This window comes from Natrix helvetica (genome assembly GCF_964273705.1).
Source record: "Natrix helvetica genome assembly, chromosome: Z".
NCBI lineage: Eukaryota > Metazoa > Chordata > Lepidosauria > Squamata > Natricidae > Natrix > Natrix helvetica.
In genome coordinates, this window is record NC_138554.1 from 94,881,667 (window position 1) to 94,901,083 (window position 19,417).

Here is a 19,417-nt window from a genome sequence, read left to right on the forward strand (position 1 = left end):
AATAGTTGAAAACTGATCTAGGGTACAGTGGCATTTTAGAATAGAAGGGTTGCACGTTTTTTAAGTTAGATGTTTAGTTTTGCAGGTTCATGCTTCTATATTAATTTCTCTATTATGTTTCATGTTTATTTTATATGTAGAACTTTAATAAAGTTTACATTAAAAAAAACAGGACTGTAGCAAAAAGCATGCCTCTTGCTGTTTATTTATTTAAAGATTTCTATACCATATTTAACACTTCAAGGCAATTACTTACAAATACTATCGAAAAGTCTTTCCATATGAGACCGAAAGAGTTTGATACTTATCAAATTACTTAGGAAAAATAATCCTAAATGATGGTACAACTTAAAAGCTCTTTTTTGGGTTGTTACTACTTGATCTCAAATAACAAGACAGTTTGCTGCCAGAGCAAACATTCCTAAAAGTGAATTTCAGCCCTTTCAATTGCATGTTAAGGCACTGAGCTACAAATCAGGTGATTGTAATTCTAGTCCAGCTTTAGGCATAAAACCAGCTGGATCACTTTAGGCCAGTCATTCATTCTCAGCCCTTGCAAGAAGAAAGCTAGGGTAAACCAAAAATCCTGTCAACAAAACTTTAGGGATTAATTCAGCCAGTCACTAGGAGTTGAGAATGATTCAAAGGCAACCAGTTTAACCCTTTGTGTAATCAGTTCAAAAAGGACCAGTCACCATACGCTGTGTTGTTATATCTACAGAGGGCTTTGCTGTGATCTAATATAAAATACGTAATGTGACTACAAACCTTAATCTTACTCATGTTTGCATTTTTGTCACCTTTTTTTGAAACAGAGGATCAACAAACTCTAAGCAGCTAACATAATGCTTAATTTCCCTCCACAATAACTGAGAAAGTCTGTGTGTGCCTCTGTGTGTTTTCAAGTCCTTACTATATTGAATCCTGGCAAATACCTGGACAGAAAGTGAGACGCTCAAATCATTTACTAAACATGATGATTGAACAGGGACTTGAACCTCAGTCTTTCCAGCCTAAATCCAACATTTAATCAGTATATTTGGCAATTGTAAGCACTTTCACATCCCACTAATGGCAATAAATCTTGAAGCCTGGTTTAAACTGGATGTAACACAAATATTAACACAAATATTCCTTAATAATGAGCAGATTGCTGCAATATGCTGATGTTGAAAATCAGGGAAAATCAAATTTGTGGATGGATTTTATTTCTAAGCTTTCATTTTTTGTGCATTTAGCAGCAGAATTTGTTCATGAAAAAATATAGCTTAAGGTACTAGCTAATGATACCTCCATTGTTCAAATGTTAAGGTTATTTCTTGATTTTGATATGTCTAAGAGAAACAAAAATGCAGAAGCCCAAAACAGGAAGCACCAATTTTTGCCTTGCTACATAATACAAATCAGAACAATATCTCAGTGGCTAAGGATACCGTTACTATAGTAATAATTGTAAACACTGGACTTAACTACTAGTCCAGTATTAATGTGAAACTATCAGAGAAAGGAATTCCAAAGAACATACGGCTTTCTAGAAGTTTAAGGTACTGATTTACAGATTTTCACTGAGTGAAAAGCATAAATTCAAGAAGGTTGTGATGAGATAGTCAGAGAGGGCTAAAAGACTGAACACCTTATTGAAGAAAGCAAATAGGGATGATTTAACAAAACTAGTTCCATTAGCCAGGTCACTGCATGCCTAATGACACATTCCAGTTATAATGGACAAACAAATCAGAAATAAAGAGTAGATTTCAATAGCTTTATTTTTAAAAATAGTATTTTGCAGTAACATTGAACTACGTCACCTTTTATTCTTAGGGATATCGATATTGAAATCCAAATCACTTAAAAGGATTTAGTTGGGCTTCTAAATATGCATTACATGCACATTATCACAAATAGACCTCAGATATGATGTTGAAACTCTAGGTCATATTATATAATAACTGAAATACATCTTATTTGATGTAGCAATCTTCATTTGATTCTCAACTTGCCTTGAAGTTGAAGGGATGCTTTGGGACACTCACACTGGCTTCTGTGCAGAATTTGTAAACTTGATGCTCCCCCTGCCACCATATCTAAGCCATAAAGCCACATAATTTTTTACCTTCTAAAATTCCTTTTGTAACTATTTTCCCCTGCAGCAAAAATATAAAGAATAAAATAATTTTAGCCAATATTCACCAAGAAATTCTAGTCCAATACATTTTATTTAGTTCTTAAACTGCCCCTTCTTAATGATTTTTTATGTTTTTAAATGCTTCTTAAATATAATATATTCTACTTAATAACACCTATCTTATATCAATATTTTGCTTCTGCCTATTGAGTTTTCATGTTTTTTCCTTATTTTCTCCAGTATGACAGTGTTTAATCAGCTAAATTATGTGCTTTAAAAATTATTTAACCAAATTTCTTTCTATTCAATTTAAAATATAATTCAATTATTTTGACAACTACAAAGGGCCGGTGCAATTTAAAAGTCTCCCCATCTTACTTATACAGAATTAAAGTAACGCATCCTCCAACATATATAATTAAGGATATGATTCAGAATAAGTCTTTGTACAGCTGTTTTTAAGGGGTAATTTGCTGTGTTCTACTAGGTACCCTATTCCACAACAATTCATATGATATACTTTAACTCCATGTCAAGCCAAAACTCCATTAAATGAATTGTCCTCTTAGCCATAATGAATTTTGCTTGGTTTTATCTTACTTCAATATATACACTTAGCCTTTTTCTAAAATAATAATAATAATAATAATAATAATAATAATAATAATAATAATAATAATAATAATAATAATAAATCTAATATAATTAAATTATATTATAATATAATTAAATATAATATATTTAATATCTGAACCAGATATTAAAAACACCGGAAAAGGATGAATGGATGACAACTGGAAGGACATTTTTGATCCAAAAAGATAAAGGAAAGGACCCTGGAAACTATAAGTCAATCACCTGTTTCCCAACAACATACAAGCTCCTTACTGGTATCATTGCAAACCAAATTTATGGATACTTGGAAAGAAATGACTTGCTTCCTGTAGAACAGAAAGGATGCTGCAAAAATTCAAGAGGAACAAAGGACCAACTGCTGATTGACAAGCTAATCCTAAAGAATTCGAAGAAAATACAAACCAAGCTGTTCATGGCTTGGATAGACTATAAGAAAGCGTTTGATTCAGTTCCCCACAGTTGGATCAAGAAATGCCTGAAAATCATTGGCATTAGCAGCAACATACAAAAATTCATGGAAACTTCAATGAACCTCTAAAAAATGAAGCTTGTGGCTAATGGAGAAGAACTGGGTGAAGTTGAAATTAAATGAGACATTTTCCAGGGTGATTCCCTTTCACCCCTAATTTTTGTACTCTCAATGCTACCACTGACAATCATTTTGAAGAAGGTGAACTGTGGTTACGAACTTGCAAAGAAAGGACTGAAAATTTCACACTTGGTGTACATGGATGATTTGAAGCTGTTTGGTAAAACAAAAACTGAACTGAATTTATTAATTGAAAGTACAAAAGAATTTAGCCAAGATATTGGTATGCAGTTTGGAATTGACAAATGTGCAACAATGGCAACCAAGGCAGGCAAGGTCCTAGAAAATGATGGAATACAACTTGAGAATGAAGAAATGATAAAGGCAGTAAAACCAGAAGAAGGCTACAAGTACTTGGGGATTTTAGAGGCCTCTGACTTAATGCATAATAAAGTCAAGGAATTAACCTCAGCCAAGTACATTCGATGAATTCGCAAAATATTAAAGTCCAAACTGAGTGGAGGAAACATCATAAAAGCCATAAATACCTGGGCTATACCTGTAATTCGATACTCTGCAGGAATAATTGACTGGACCCAGATGGAGTTGGACAATTTGGACAGAAAAACAAGGAAGGTTATGACAATGAATCATGCCCTGTACCCTAAAAGTGATGTTGACCGATTGTATCTACCAAGAGCAGAGGGTGGTCGAGGACTCCTACAAGTAAAGCAGACTGTGGAAGAAGAAAGACACAGCTTGAATGACTATATCCAGAAAAGTGAAGAACCAATGATTAAGGAAGTAAATAAAGGATGCCTTTTGAAGACAACTAAGTTAAAAGCTGAATATAAGAAAGAAGTGATTGAGAAGCGAGCTGAAAATTGGAAAAGCAAAGCTATACATGGCCAATACTTGAAAAGTATTGAAGGCAAAGCTGACCAAAAACTAACTGGGAACTGGTTAAGATCAGGAGTACTGAAAAAAGAAACAGAGGCTTTATTTTGGCAGCTCAAGAACAAGTCTTAGCCACAAACTGCATCTAGGCAAAAATTCAACATGTTACCACCAACAGCAAATGTCGCCTCTGTAATGATAAAGATGAGACAGTCGACCAGCGGGTGCAGCAAAATTTCACAAACTGACTACCTACAACGCCATGATCGCGTTGCTAAGATTATTCACTGGAAATTGTGCCAGAAGTTTGGATTTGAGTACAGCAAAAACCACTGGGACCATCAGATTGAGAAGGTTTTAGGGAATGAGAAAGGCAAAATCTTGTGGGACTTCAGAATCTAGACTGACAGGCACTCGGCCTACAACACACCTGACATAACAATAATTGAAAAGAAAAAAGTATGGCTCATTGACATTGCAATATCTGGTGATGCACGAATTGAAGATAAACAGCAAGAAAAAATCACAAAATACTGGGACTTGCAAATTGAGGTTGAGCGACTGTGGAAAAAGAAATCAGGCGTTGTCCCAATTGTAATTGGAGCCCTTGGAGCAATACCTAAAGGGCTACCTTGCTATTTGAAAATTCTAAATTTACCTGACTTGAACATTCTGACTACAAAAAACCACCCTACTTGGAACAACTTATATCCTCCGACGTTACCTTAACAGTTCCTAGGTCCTTGCTTAGGACTCGAGCTGTTAGGCTACCAACCAGCCCCAAAGGCTGTGAATCTCACCAAAGATTAATCACATAATAATAACAACAACAACCAGTTTTTATAGTTTGTTTAGCTTAATAATTGTGCTTTGTATAGTAAACATGGACCTTGCATGATATGTAAGTGTAGTCATACTTTATTGTATAATGATATGTGAAATAACCTAAGAGCTATTTTCCCTAATCATTCTGAAAAAGGAAATTTAATTATGCTTAATAGACTGGTTCTTAATATTTAAATAACACCCCCCATTCGAAACTAAAACAATTTATGATACAAGGCTATTCCTAGTTAACAGAGAGTAATCCCTACTGAATAATTTACCTTTAAATAGACATATATAGGATTACACTGCTGATCATTTTCTAACACTGTATTTTAAGATCTAAAGTAAATAATTCTCTTTTAAAATCTCTTATATTATTTTATTAAAAAGTTATGTTTAATATCAATCTGCTCAATTGATGCAAAATTATTTCTCACTATTTTTTATTAAATTTAATTTTGTAGGAGAGACTGTTAAGATTATTCAGGAAAATGATTCTATTAGCATAGAAGCAAGCAAGCAAACAATAAATTCTGTTACACTATGAAAATAGTGGTGCCCAGCTTTTTAATCAACTTTTTATTTTATTTTCAAGTTTTGCTTGTTTATTTTGTTTTCAATCCAGGGCACTAAATAGTACTCACACTAAACAATACTTGACTACATTCTTGGTTCACTGCATTGTGTAATATGACATACTGATGGTGCTCTACATTCACTTTTGAGAGAAAGAGTTTGGCTTTTATAGTAAGTTTTACTTATTGCTGATAATCTAGAAAAATAAAATATAATGCTTAAATTTTCCCAAACTAGGAAGCAAGGGAAACACTTATGCAAGACTGCTGTCTTGCATAATCTTCCTGAAATAACCATCTTTTCTTTCTTAAACTGCTATGAGTTAGGAGGTTGGCTATTTTAATCTTTATTAGCGCAAACAACAGTTAAATGGTCCAAGGTCAAAACATTACTTATCTATTCTTAAACAAAGGTTTGATGAGATGATTGACATTGGTATCTTCTATATACAATGAAAGCTGCCTCTCCCCCCATTTTTTGTTGTAAGACAATGGATAGGAAATCAGATATTGCCACATAGATTCTCACTGGCACACCCAGTACAACCAAAATTATACCACTGATAATGTACAATATTGTTTAGCAGTAAATAAAGACTTTAAACTATATGCAACTAGTTAGTAGTTACACTTTTATTTTCTGTCAGAATTTAATTAACATCTTTTTAGATTTCAGTTTTAAAACTAAATTTCAATTATCATGCTCCCATGTTTACTTCAAAATAATTATACACTGAAAATATCCAAAAATATAATAAATTCATGATGATTCCTTATTATTTTAATGTGAAGTACAGACATCTATATATGAATTGTGAATTCTATCTAATTACATAAATCTCCAATTTTCAGATAATTTCTCCATGAAATATGTAAAATTCTGCGATTCAAACTGTCAAAGGTTTTTATTCAAGAACTGTGCAGATTAAATTCATAGCATTGAGAATAGTGAAAACCACAAAATAATATAAAAGCTTCAAAGGGATTACTGTATTGCAAATCAAGTAGCTGTGCAGCAAGTTAGCAAATAGGAATTAACCAAAAACACACAAAAAAAACTTCCTAGATTTTGAATATATCCAGCAGTGAGACTAAAATGTTGGGATTACATAAATAATCTGGCTGAAAATGTCACATTGGTATGCGGGTAAAAAAAAATCTAACAATTATCAGGTGGAAAAGTGAAAATATAAGACAGTTTGTTTTGTAATATCTTTAGACAAATGCATGTCTACATCTGTTGTGGCCCAGCAGCGGCCGTCTGAGCTGTTGGTGGACTCTGACAGCTCAGACCATTATGGGACTGCTCTGGAGGATGAGGAAGACTCTGGAGGGTGTTTGGAGTCAGAGCAGGAACTAGAGAAGCCTGTTGGCCTCCAGGTGGCATCTGAGTCAGGAAGCAGTGAGGAGGAACAGAGGGAGATTGTCTCTGATGTGCATATGTATAGAATTGATAGGAAAAAGGAACAGCTGTGGAGAAGGCATCATAGAAGGAAGTAAGGACAGCTGGCTAAGAGTGTGGCTCCTCCCAAAGAGTTTATAGGTGGAGCGATGGGAGGGGAATCTTTGCAGGAAACAACAGTCCATTATACGAGCCATTGAGAAAGCATTCTGTAAATTTAATCTTGGGTTCTTGAAGATAACTTTTTAGGCTCCTAGCCAAGGGGTGGCTTTATCTATGTAATTAGTCGTGGCAGACAGCTAAGCCTGTGTCTGCATATTCATTGGAATCATGGGACAGAACAACATCTGAAATACTTTTTACAGACCTGCTTGTTTTCTCTGAAAGAATAGAACTGAAAATGATGCATGAAGCTTCCTAATTATCCATTCCTTAAAGTAGCCTACTTCATAATGTACAACAAATATATGATAATTGACTGTGATTATCTTAACTGATTAGGGTTTTGGAAATTTGATTCAGTATTTCTAAATAGCGTGTTTCTCCAAAAATAAGATCCAGTCTTATTTTCTTTTGGGCCCCAAAATAAACACCAGGTCTTATTTTTGGGGGATGTCTTACCTGCTTACCTTAAAACCATTGCAGCCACGCCTACCATGCCCCAACACTTGTCGCACTGTTGCCCGACTTCTTCTGCCACTCGCAACCAGACGCTGTGTGGCTTGTTGCATGGCCCATGCCAACTGTCTTCGAATTGTAAATCTGTCTCCAAGTTGTTTTTCAGCTGATTAAAACAGTTTTAACTTCTAGATGATTTTTTTGGGGTGGGGAAATAATCTTTTAAAAAGTTACCATCAGCTATCCTTTTCCTTTTGGCTAAATTCCTCTATGTGCACTCCAACCGTTTCCACTTGACTGCATTTTACTTCACTCTTGTGTCCCTTCGGAGAAGGCAGAAAAGAATGCAAGCCAAGTATGTGTATGGTATGCTGCCGCTTGTGGCAGAAGGCAGTGTGGTGCATCATACAGTGCTGCTACTTGCGGCAGGATGCCACGAGGCTCGTTGCACTGGTGCTGCCTAGGGCTTATTTTGGGGGTAGAGCTTATATTCGGCGCATGCATGAATATCGGGCTACGTCTTGTTTTCTGGGTAGGTCATGTTTTGAGAAAACACAGTAGTTCCTGCTTGAGGAAGACTACTTTAAGAACAGATGATAATATGACAAAACAGCTAAGTATGAATGAGACATGGAATATACATTTCTCACTTAAAATATTATAACTGAAGGTTACCATATGATATTGACTGGAAGTTGATTTACAACAGACTTTAATACTAGCAACAATAACAATGCATTACAACAATTATTTTCTTCACTTTATAATTCACTTGCAGAATTTACAACTGTAAAAACTGAGATATGTAAATAAGATGCTTCCAATTTAGCAATTGCCATAACTAATAAAAACATATAACCACTGCTTAGATAAGAACTGGATATATTTGTATACATATTTTAACAAAAGAAGTTTAGAATTTGGAGACAATCCCTTTACCCAGGTATAAACTATATCGGCCACCATTATTTAATGACTTCCTACTTTAGGCAAATGTTTGAAAATTATTTTAAAATAGTTTAGGGTATTCTTTTCTTTTCATAAAAGACAAATGATGCTTCCCCATTCCCCTATCACTTATATTTAAGCACACAAAGACAATGTGAACTAAATTAGGCTGAATAATGGTATCCCAATAATACTTGAGAATAACCATCATAACAAAGAAGAAATCTAGTTGTAATCTGTAATCTAATTGGAGGTTAAGCACTGAAATAATCTCAACCTATGATCAAACTTTAAATGGGTAGAAATTCTGATTTGTAGACATGGAACCAGGTGCTGTTTCATCCAGTCAACTGAATCTGGATTTTAAATGGATTAATATAAGGTCTTGCATTAACACTATGCTACAGAATCATTGAGTGTTTATCAATTTTTGTGAGTGCCTCATTTCCAGTGCAAGGTTCATCGTGCTTTATTTAGATGGGGATGGAGAGAGGTAGATTTTCCATAGGGACCACATTGATACATCTGAGTCAATATACTGAGAAAACAATAATTTTAGAGGATATCTTTTATTAAGCATTTTACTGAACATCTGTGATATTGAAAAAATGTCTATAGTTCCCTCCTCTTGCTTCCTTACAGAATGTCTATTTTTATTAGGAAGAAAATACTAAGAAATTTGTTCAGTTTAGTGAACAATCTGTTTAGATTAAAATATTTCTTTATTAATAGAACAAAATAAAGATATATTGAATCTTTTGTTACACAGTGCATTTCCACACTTAGCTGATTCCAATATTCAAATAAGTAGAATAGCAACAACAGGATTAGAGGAACAAGGGGAATAGTGAGACATTTAACTATTCTGAAAATCTTATAATTTATAATTAACCTTTGTTGTTCTCAATGATATATTTTTAAAATATTTATTAATAATTTTTGCATAAAATAAAAGTCAAATCAAAAGAAAAAAGCTAAGAAAAAAGTGAAGAAAATGAAATGGAAAAGTGATAATTTCAATGGAAAAATGTAAAGTAAATATGAATATCTTCTAACTTTCTTTTGAACAGGTAATTTCAATGTTATCCCTTCTCCCTTGTAGTTGTTATAGTCCCGACACCCCTCAATTACTCCACATTCTTCTTAATTTTCAAATCCATAAATCATCATTTCATTTCTTTCTTATTTCAGGAAAATTCTACATAAAGTTTCTAGTCTTTCAGAAGAGTTTTTGTTATTTTTGTCTCTGGCAGTCTAGGCCCTTGGATAATCAAGTAGTAGAATAATACTGTGTTTCCCCAAAAATACCACCTACCCTGAAAACAAACCCTAGCCCCATGCTTGCACTTAAAACAACTCTACCCCAAAAAATAAATCCTAGTTAAGCCCTGCCCAATGTCTGGTTGTACGAGAAGGGAGGAGGCGCAGGCATAAAAATAAAGCCGAAGGGATGGAAGGGGAATAAATTTGAATTTCTTTCCATAATACAGGGTGGTAATGTTGCAAAGTTTAACAATGTTGGAACTTGTAGGATGGAACAAATCTTGAAAGTTATAATTTCATTGCAATCTGAGAGTTTTAAAAATTTCAATAAATAGTACATTTCTTCAAAATACACTGAATTAGCATTGTACATTGTAAGAAGTGCAAGGGCATTTTTTGTATCAGTTTTTTCCCCTTTCCCTCCCTATATTACAATAATAATAATACATGATTTCTTTTTAAAAAAATCATGCATTTGTAGATCATGTCTATATATTTTTCAGAGCTAGCAAAGTGTTTAAGAATGGATTCATTATTTTATTTTATCTAAACGAAGCATAAATTATCTAATCTAAACTAGATTAATAAAAATAGACTAATCCTTACTCTTATCTACTCTAGTTTAAGTTTATTTATTTATTTATTAAATTGTTTATTTATAAAAATGTATTGGCCACCCACCATACCACAGAGTAACTTAATACAAAACACCATAATTCAATTACAGATGGGGATGGGGAGCAGGGTGAATCTGTTGTTAATCAATCAACCAACTCCACCGCGATGCTCTCCATTGGAATCCCAAGCTATCTGGCAAAGCCAAATATTTAGGCTCATGAAAGGTCAGAGGGTTGGAGCTGACCTCACATTGGGGAGGGGGGCAAAAGGTTCCAGGGGACAGGTGTAACACCAGAAAAGACCCTTCTCCTAGACCCCACCAGCTGGAATAATCAGGCTGATGAAACCCATAGCATGCCTCCTCTGCCATCTCTGTGGGGTGAGATGGTCCCTCAAGAAGTCTGGATCTATGCCATGAAGAGCTTTAAAGGTGATTACCGACACCTTGAATTGCACCAGGAAACTGGCAACCAATACAGCTTTCAGAGCAGTGGTGTTACATGTGCCATTCTTTGGTCCCCAAGAACTGCACTGCCACACTGCACTACCTATAGCTTCCAAATGCTCTTCAAGGGTAGCTCCATGCAGAGCACATTGCAATAGCCCAACTGTGAAATGACAAGGCCTGAACAATTGAACACAGGGACTCCTGAGTCAGAAAAGGCAGCAATTAGCACACAACCCATAGTTGTGCAAAGGCTCTCCTATCCATGACTGCCACCTGCTCTCCAAACAAGAATTGTGAATCCAAGAGAATCCCCAAGCTGTGGACCAGATATGTCTGGGCTAGTACTATACCATCCAAAGTCAAAGATGACAAAGTGCCAGTTTTCAGGGCCCCATGTATTCAAAACCATTTGATCCTGCTAGGGTTCAGTCGAAGTCTATTGTTCCCTATGCAGGACTTCACAACTTCAAGACATGGCAAACATAACCAATGCTATTTCTGATCCATAACTGGGCCTAACTGACAGTGCTACACCACCACCTACCTTTTTTACAACCTTCCCCCAAAGGGGAGATTGGAAACTAGATGAAAGTTGTCCAAGCATGTGGGATCCAGTGATGGTTGTTTAAGGAGGGTGTGAACCAAGGTATCCTTAAAAGCCTTCAGAAATGTTCCCTCCTCTAGTGATGTAGTAATTATTGCCTGAATCCCCCTGCTAGGCATCATCCTGGAAACTTTCACCCATCAAGGGGGGGGGGGCAGAATCTAAGAGGCAGATGGTGACACCATCAGCATTTAGGACCGTGTCCACTTTAACAGTGTCAATAGGGTCAAACCATTCTCAGATAATAAGGTAAGATCTCTCCCAAGGAATCTCATTCCTACCTCCACACATGAGATCTAATCTTCAGCACATGTCTGTGAAACTATCCTTTGCAGTATTCAATGACAATTCACTATATGTAATTAAATGATTGTTTACTTATGAGGAAATAAATTTAGGATTTGGAGGGGTCCCTGGCACCTTTCAATAGTTAATTTTCTCCTTGCTTCATCTATATCAGACTTCTTTGAAACTCCCCTATGTTTCAAAACTACTTTTGAGACTTCTTGGATCAAGACCTATAATTTTTAGATTTGTTTAATAATTATTGTAACATATTTTATTTATTCCCCCCACCCCACCCCCAGAATGACATACCAAACAGAGCTACCAAACTCTGAAATTAGTGAAGAGGAAGAAAAACTACAAAACTCTGAATCCTGCGAAGAGGAACAGGATTTAGTAAAGGTGCTTAACATTGATTTCAAGAAAATTGAAAGCTTAAATATTAGAATCCCATGTTCCATTTGTGAAGAAATGGTATACATCAGCAAACTTTTTCATCACAAAAAAGTCCACCAAGCTCAAGCTGTACTGGATTACAAGTGGCCATTTGCAGAGCCTATAGATATTAAAAAAATTATCCTTCGGAGAAAGCAACTCATTCTAAGACTGCAAAGAACTGCTCAATATCCTGAACGAGAGATAGAAAAGATTGGTTGTTCCATTGATCTTCTTAAGGAGAGCATGAAAACTTCTCCATACTTTTGCATTGATAACATTGTTCAAAGTTCTGCATATATTAAAGAAGTAAGCAATCCACTGATTAAAGCCATAGCAATTTGTCAAGATAAAAATGCTGTTTGGCACACAGAAATGGAAGATGTGTTTATTGTACTAGATAATTATGGGCACAAGAAAGATACTTGCTTACTTGGACTCTTTGATGGAAACAATGGGATTTCTGCTGCTCAGTTAACTTCAGATGAACTTCCTCTTCTACTTCTTGAACAGCTTTCTCACAATGATTCCTCCTATCAGATTAGCGATGCTGAAAAAAACATGCTTCATTCTTTTTGCACTGTTTTTAAAGAAGATTATGAAGTAAAGGAGCAAATATTTGCTATAGCAAAAGCCGTAAGCCAAAACTCACAACCAAATAAGTATGAATGGATTCACAGAGCATTTGCAAAAGCTTTTTGGAGAATGGATAGGCTTTTATGTCTTGGACGAGGTGAACTTTCCAAAGTTCGCTGGAGTAGCTGTACAACTGCCATATGTTTAGTAGAAATGGCAAGCAACATAAAACAAAACCGAGAAGAACAAAAAGGGGAAGAAACAGTTGAAACAATAAATGATAATGAGGAGCAGAACGTCATGCAACATGAGAAGGGACTACCTAAAACAAACAGAATAATGATAAGAAGTATCTTAGAACGAGAAGTAGAAAAAATTATGGAACAGCAGGAAGAGAATCTACTTGGAAGAGTAAGTGATGGAGAAGAACAGAACAACACAGAGCAAGAGGAAGACTCTGAAACAGAACCGCACCAAGAGGAGCCACTTACAAGAATCTGTCATGGAAAGGGACAGAGTAATACAGAACAAGAGGCAGGTTCTCTCACAGGACATCCTCGAGAACTATTTACAAGTGCAAATGATGGAATGAAAAAAAGAATCATAGAAGATAATGAGCAACCAGCAAATCATAAAGATGAGATCCAGGAAGAAGGTTGGATTGAAAATAATGAGAATTCAGATGAAATTGATGGAATAATGCATATTGCTAACATTGGTATGTATAAAGTCATAAAATTCAGAATATTATGTTTCCCTCCCACTCTCCCATTTTGTTTCTCTGGTGGTACACAAGTTAGCTATTGAACTCTAGAATTATTCTAGGAATAAATATACAATAGTCATTTATTATATTGATTGTGAAAACCTGAATTTTTCAGCAGAACTTTCCTAATAATTTATGGGTTTTTTTTATAATCTATGAAGATATCTTTTCCTAAATATATTGTTAGTTCAGTTCAATTATATGACAAATACTGTAGCTCTGGTTAGTATTGTTGATTTATCTGAGCAAATCATAACTTGAATTATGAGTGATCCCAATTCAATTATACAGGTAATCCTTGACCTACAACCATTTATTCTATGTTCAAAATTAGATTGGCACTGAATGAAGTCCCCAAGGTTATGGCTGTTGCAGCACACTATGATCATATGACAAAAAATTAAGTGCATGGCAGTTCACTTACACCACAAACTCCACTCCTCTCACCTGCCTCCCCCCCCCTATCTCTGTCTTTTTGGCCCACGGCTATCTGTGACCCCTATTGCTCTAGCTGAATTTTGCCATTTTCTTGCTTCCAATGCTGACCAAGCATGTGCAGCCCAAAGTTGCATGTGGCAGTTTCTTCATGAGACCCAGAGAAGATGGCTTCATTGGCCAACAGCTGCCTAGTGAAGGGTCAGGGCAGGCACACCTTGTCAGCAGCAGGAACAAAAACTGGCGAAGGTCAGATGAATATGGAGAGGCAGGTTCCACACAGAGCATGTGATGAGGGTTATTGTGCTTAGAACTGGTTCATGGTGGCTGAGGTTTTCTGGAGTGCTGCCCTTTGGGGCTTCTGGTAGCCCTAGAGCTATAGTATGCCAAGAAGCCCTTGACCAACTAAGTGGCAAGCAGCATCAGAGCAATATGGTTGTGGGACTGCTTGCTGACCAGGGCTGGCTAAAATGGCAGAGAATTGGGGGGGGGGAGAGACAGGTGGATGGGGGAGTTGAAGATGAGGCACACCCTTACCATACCAGGGCTTGGGAGGAACCAGGCCTGAAATGGTTTGATTAGTATGGGTGCCCGGTTAATTGATGGAATTCAGTTAATAACAGCAACAGGATATGCCAGGACTGCTGTTGCTAAGTGAGTGCATTATTTAGCGTTGAAAATTCAAATCCCAATTGTGGTTGTAAGCAGAGGACTACCTGTAACAAATCATATTGCTTTCACTCACACTGGAATGTATTAGCCAAAGGTGTTTTTTGGAAAATTGAGCTATCGAAGATCTTTTTTAAAAATGGAAATAGAATCCTACCATATGTAGTTATAAAAAAAAACCTGTCCAGGATATAGGCAAGATTTTAAGCAGTAAAACTTAGGGAGTTTTAAATAAAGTTTAAATAAAGATTTGAACTTGAATGTGAATGTAGGCAAATCTCTGGTAGGAAAGGCCTCCACTGCAAGATCTAATTAAAGTATTAGCCAGAAATTTCCCACCTTGCTTACTTGGGTTATTGAATTGGTGGCCTGTTATATATACCATCTATTAATCTTGCAATGCTGGAGCTTTTACATCTTGCCCCCAAGCCATTGGATTACAGTGGGGTATAAATGTTACAGTAATAAATTAATAAATGCTATACAAAGTTTAAAAAATGAGGATATACTTAACCCTACCCATTAGGTTCTGAAAATACTTTATTGAAAAATTGCTGTTTTTAGCCCTTGCGACACATTGCACTTTGAATATTTTTGATTATCTCCCATATTAAGTACCAGTGAAGCTTTCAATGATGATTTCTAATCATTTCTTGCAGGAGCCTTTCTATGCCCAGAATAATTATTTTTAGGTAGTTTGGTTTCTGAGTGTTTTGGTTTGTAGAGCGCCAAAACAGCTACTCCCAGCAGAAGTGTTTTGCAGCTTGGATGAGTAAAAGAAAGATAGCAGCAGCAAAGAGGAAGCACTGAAAAAAACAGAAAGTGGGGGAGTGGAATAAATCATGCTAAGATTTATCCTATTCTTTACGTCATAGTGAATAACTGGTGCATGGATCAGTGCAAGGGAGCTGAGAAGGCATGCAAGCAGGCAGGCTGGTGGGTTATATACTGAACTGCAAATTGTTGAAGAAAAATAAGTGATGAAGGAAAGCAGGTGGTAGACATCAGCGATGTTGTGCTCATCTTGTAAAATCACCGTGGGAATCCTTGAGATTTTATTTTGATCAAATTCTAGGTCTAGGAAAACCAAATCACTTTTAGGTTTTATTTCTTCTGAATCACAGCTGAGCTTAAACGGTTCAATAGTACTTCTGGAATGCAATTTGTCTTGGATTCAAAACATTTTTTCAGTTTATGCAGTTTTGGTTATTTGAGCCAGAGTACCATTTGAAATAAACTCTAGTCAGATAAGTATTATGTGGCATTACTGACAACAGATTAATGTATGTTCATCCTATTCAAAAGGTGCTGTTTCAGAGCAGAGAATTTCATAGCACACCATAACCTTAGTAGTCATACTAAGGGAGTCCACATCTAAATATCAACAATTATGTTACCTAAACTGCTGAGTTTGGAAATTGCAGTTCCAAAATATCTCACAGACATCAATCTGCCAAAGACTGTTCTTATATCAGTGTTTGTCAAACTTGGCAACTGTAAGACATGTGGATTTCAACTCCCATCTGGAATTTTGGGAGCTACACGATTTAAAGTTGCCAAGTTGGCAATTTTATACTTTATTTACACAACTGGGAACAGTTTCTTCCTATTGTTCTCTGGCTTTTAAGAACTATCACAGGGCATTAATCAGGCTTGATTTTTTTTAAAATGTAATTTATTGTGCTATCAGACATCATAGTTTTATGTAGCCTTACATTTATATACCTCAGGGTTTTGCTGAAGCATACTGATACTTCATTCTTTTTAGTGGCCCTATTTTTGTTTAGTCTTATTGGGAAACCACATTTCCTCACATAAGCAGCAACATTTTCATAATGTGTAGTATAAACTTTTAGAAAATACCTTAACTGTTTTTTTAAAAATCAGAATTTGACTAGGAACTATGAGAAGGTACTATACAAAATATGCACAAAATACACATAAGGTTAGTGTTATAGTACTGTATTCAGATTGTTACACATCCATACTGCTATGTTGAAAACCAGGCCTTATACAAGATATGGAAAAGCATTGTGCTGATACAGCACAACCAATACTTGAACCTAATATCTCTTGTATATATTGTCTTCAAAATTATACAATAATTTTTAAAACATTTTTTTAGGTAATGTTCATGCAGTTTTATGCAAAAATGGAAAGAGCTATTGGCTTACTAAAGAACACTCCACGTACTGCAGAGAGGAAAGGAGACGCATTCTTCAGAATGGTGGATCTATCAGCAGTAATGAGCCTAAAGGACTAATAGAAGGGCTAATAAAAAATACTCGTGGTCTTGGCCATCATGGAAACCCAAAGATGAAGAAAACAGTCATTCCTGTACCAAATACAATCTCTTTCTCTGTTGATAACTCATGTCAATTTCTTATTATAGCGACTAATGGACTTTGGGAAGTTTTGGATAAAAGTGAAGTAGTGCTATTAACAATAACTTTGTTTTCTGCTTACTTGGCAAAATATCAACATGCCCAATTGATGAAACGTTACATTCCCAAAGCTTCAAAGTTATCTTTGGAAAATCAATTCTATTCATGGTATATGAATCGTGATTTTTTTCATGAATCAGATTTAGGCAATGAAGAGGAAATTGAACCACATTTTCAGGTAATGCTCCCAATTAACAATAATACAGAAGAAAAAGGAGTAGTCCAGTCAAAAAGCGGTGCTATTTCTACAAAGCAACTCTCAGAAAATTCTTTAGAAACACCAGTTAATGTTCCTACATCTTCAAAAGAAAATACTCCACCAGAAGTAATCAAAAAAGAAAGTAACAAAAATTCAGATCTGATATCTGAAAGTCATGGATTTTTACAGATATCTGAAGATTCAGAAACAAATTCTGGAACATTTTACAATCTTGCAGCAAAGTATATTACTAAGCACTTAGTAAAAGCTGCTCTTAAAGCAGGTTCTAGAAATAATGTTTCTGTACTGCTAGCTCTCTTAAATGGATGTGATAATGTACCCACTGATGTGCTAATGGGAAAAACAGAATCAGAAACACTGTTATAATGCATAAAAAATAAACACTTGTTTAAAAAGAATGATTACCATGATTTCCTTTTTATACCACTTTATTCAAACCTGAGCACCTCAATATAAAACTAAACACTGGTGAACTGTCATTTTCATTGCTAAGCCCAAATTATTGCAAATTTACATCTGCACATGTAAGTTTTTGCTAGCAGTTCAACATTTAAATAGATTAAATCATCTTTCTGACACTTGGTAATTTCATATAATGAAAATAACTAAAGAATTAGTGCAATATACTGAACAAATCAAAATAAAATGGACTTTGGGAAACAATGTTGCAGAATTCATTACAGACAGACAGTAGTATTTATGTTACAGGTACAGGAGCATCTTTTATTACTGTTCTAGCCATGAAGGAAGAACTTAATCCCCCTTGCAATCTGGGGGAAATGAAATGTTAGCTCTTTAAAGTATCTGTACATATTGTATACTTTTAAGCAACTCTTAAATAGTAGAGTATTAAACAGATGTAGACTACAATGCAGTACCCTATTTACAGTAGACTGACATCCAAATTTAAAATCAAGTTGAATGTACATAATTGTTAGTGCTCTGACCAGTTACATTCTTAGGGAAAAGATAATTGTATTAATGGTCAACACTGATTAAAATCAAAATCAGCTAACTAGTTTTTATAAGATATGTCTCAATAGTTTGTTAGGAAATGCGTTGCATCAGAAGTTGAATTCATTGGTTGTGACATTTTAAAAGCAGGAAAAATGTGTGAAGCTTGATTTTTTTTAAAAAAATAAACTGGGTTTTGCAAATTTATATATAGTATAATAATTAAAGAAAACCAATTGTTCTGCAAGCACAGGTTCAATAAAATTATTAATGTTTCACATATTTCACTTAAATTATGAAACTGTGGAATGTATATTTAATGGTAATTACCCACATAAACATTTTGCATAAATACTGTTAATAAGCTTACAGGAAGTTCAGAAGGTATATTAACCTTTTTTTTCTTTTCAAAATCACAAATGGAGAATCCAAAATCTATTCATTACACTTTAACAGTAACCAATATCCAACACTTGAGGAACTAACTGGTTAGCTGCCGATCCATGGAACAGTTCAATCTCTATTCCTAATGACATCCAGTTAAAAACCTCAAAAACCTCTTAACTGGAGCAGGTTTAGCCAGCTTCTTTCCCCACCCCATCCCATTGTTGAAACATAACAGCCAGTGATACATGCATGTTATTAAAAATTAGAACAAAATCATTCTGTATTAGAAACAACTATTTCATAAGTCTCTTCAGTTTTGGAAGCTGTATTGGGCCAGGTTAAATACTCCAAATTCCATTGTTATTAACAAGTTAGGAAGTGGAAGAATATTCAAGACAGTTTAAAGCAGCTGAAAGTTTAGTTGCTACAACATTGACTCTTAGTTGGTTGTGTTGGTTCAGTAAGATCTACTCCTCCTCTTCCTCTACCAGAATTAGCTCCAGTATTCTGTGGTTCATTCTTCGGCAACTTTTTAGCTATAAAAATGTAGCAAAATTAGTATATATATAGATATATATATTTTAAAAAATAAGTATTAGCTGTGTATATTTATAGCTAATAGCACTATACAGCATGGTCAATGTTTTTTATTCTGAATAGCCTTCCACATAAATTGATGACGTTCACCTGATTTTACACAGTATTTTGGAATATGCTTGTTTTAAACTTGGCTCTACCAGTAGCTACTTCCAATA

At 35.2% G+C, this 19,417-nt stretch overlaps 2 protein-coding genes across 2 annotated transcripts in view; one reads left to right on the plus strand and one right to left on the minus strand.

Moving 5' to 3' along the window:
• The first annotated feature begins 1,508 nt into the window (after nucleotides 1-1,508).
• PP2D1 (protein phosphatase 2C like domain containing 1) lies at nucleotides 1,509-18,450 on the plus strand. Its single transcript, XM_081932617.1, has 3 exons — nucleotides 1,509-1,544; nucleotides 12,079-13,505; nucleotides 16,783-18,450. The coding sequence occupies exons 2-3, from the start codon at nucleotides 12,080-12,082 to the stop codon at nucleotides 17,685-17,687; spliced, it is 2,331 nt and encodes a 776-aa protein (XP_081788743.1). The 5' UTR covers nucleotides 1,509-1,544; nucleotide 12,079; the 3' UTR covers nucleotides 17,688-18,450.
• The window catches only part of RAB5A (RAB5A, member RAS oncogene family), a 32,625-nt gene continuing 30,939 nt past the window's right edge, over nucleotides 17,732-19,417 (minus strand). Inside the window, exon 6 of the mRNA XM_081932618.1 lies at nucleotides 17,732-19,198. Within this exon, the coding sequence (XP_081788744.1) occupies nucleotides 19,080-19,198 (119 nt within the window). The 3' untranslated portion in view covers nucleotides 17,732-19,079. The remainder of the gene's footprint in view (nucleotides 19,199-19,417) is intronic.

Coding starts and splice junctions, on each gene's coding strand:
- PP2D1 (XM_081932617.1), top strand. CDS start 12,080: ATGACATACCAAACAGAGCTACCAAACTCTGAAATTAGTGAAGAGGAA. Junction 13,506..16,782: donor AATGCATATTGCTAACATTG/GTATGTATAAAG, acceptor ACATTTTTTTAG/GTAATGTTCATGCAGTTTTA.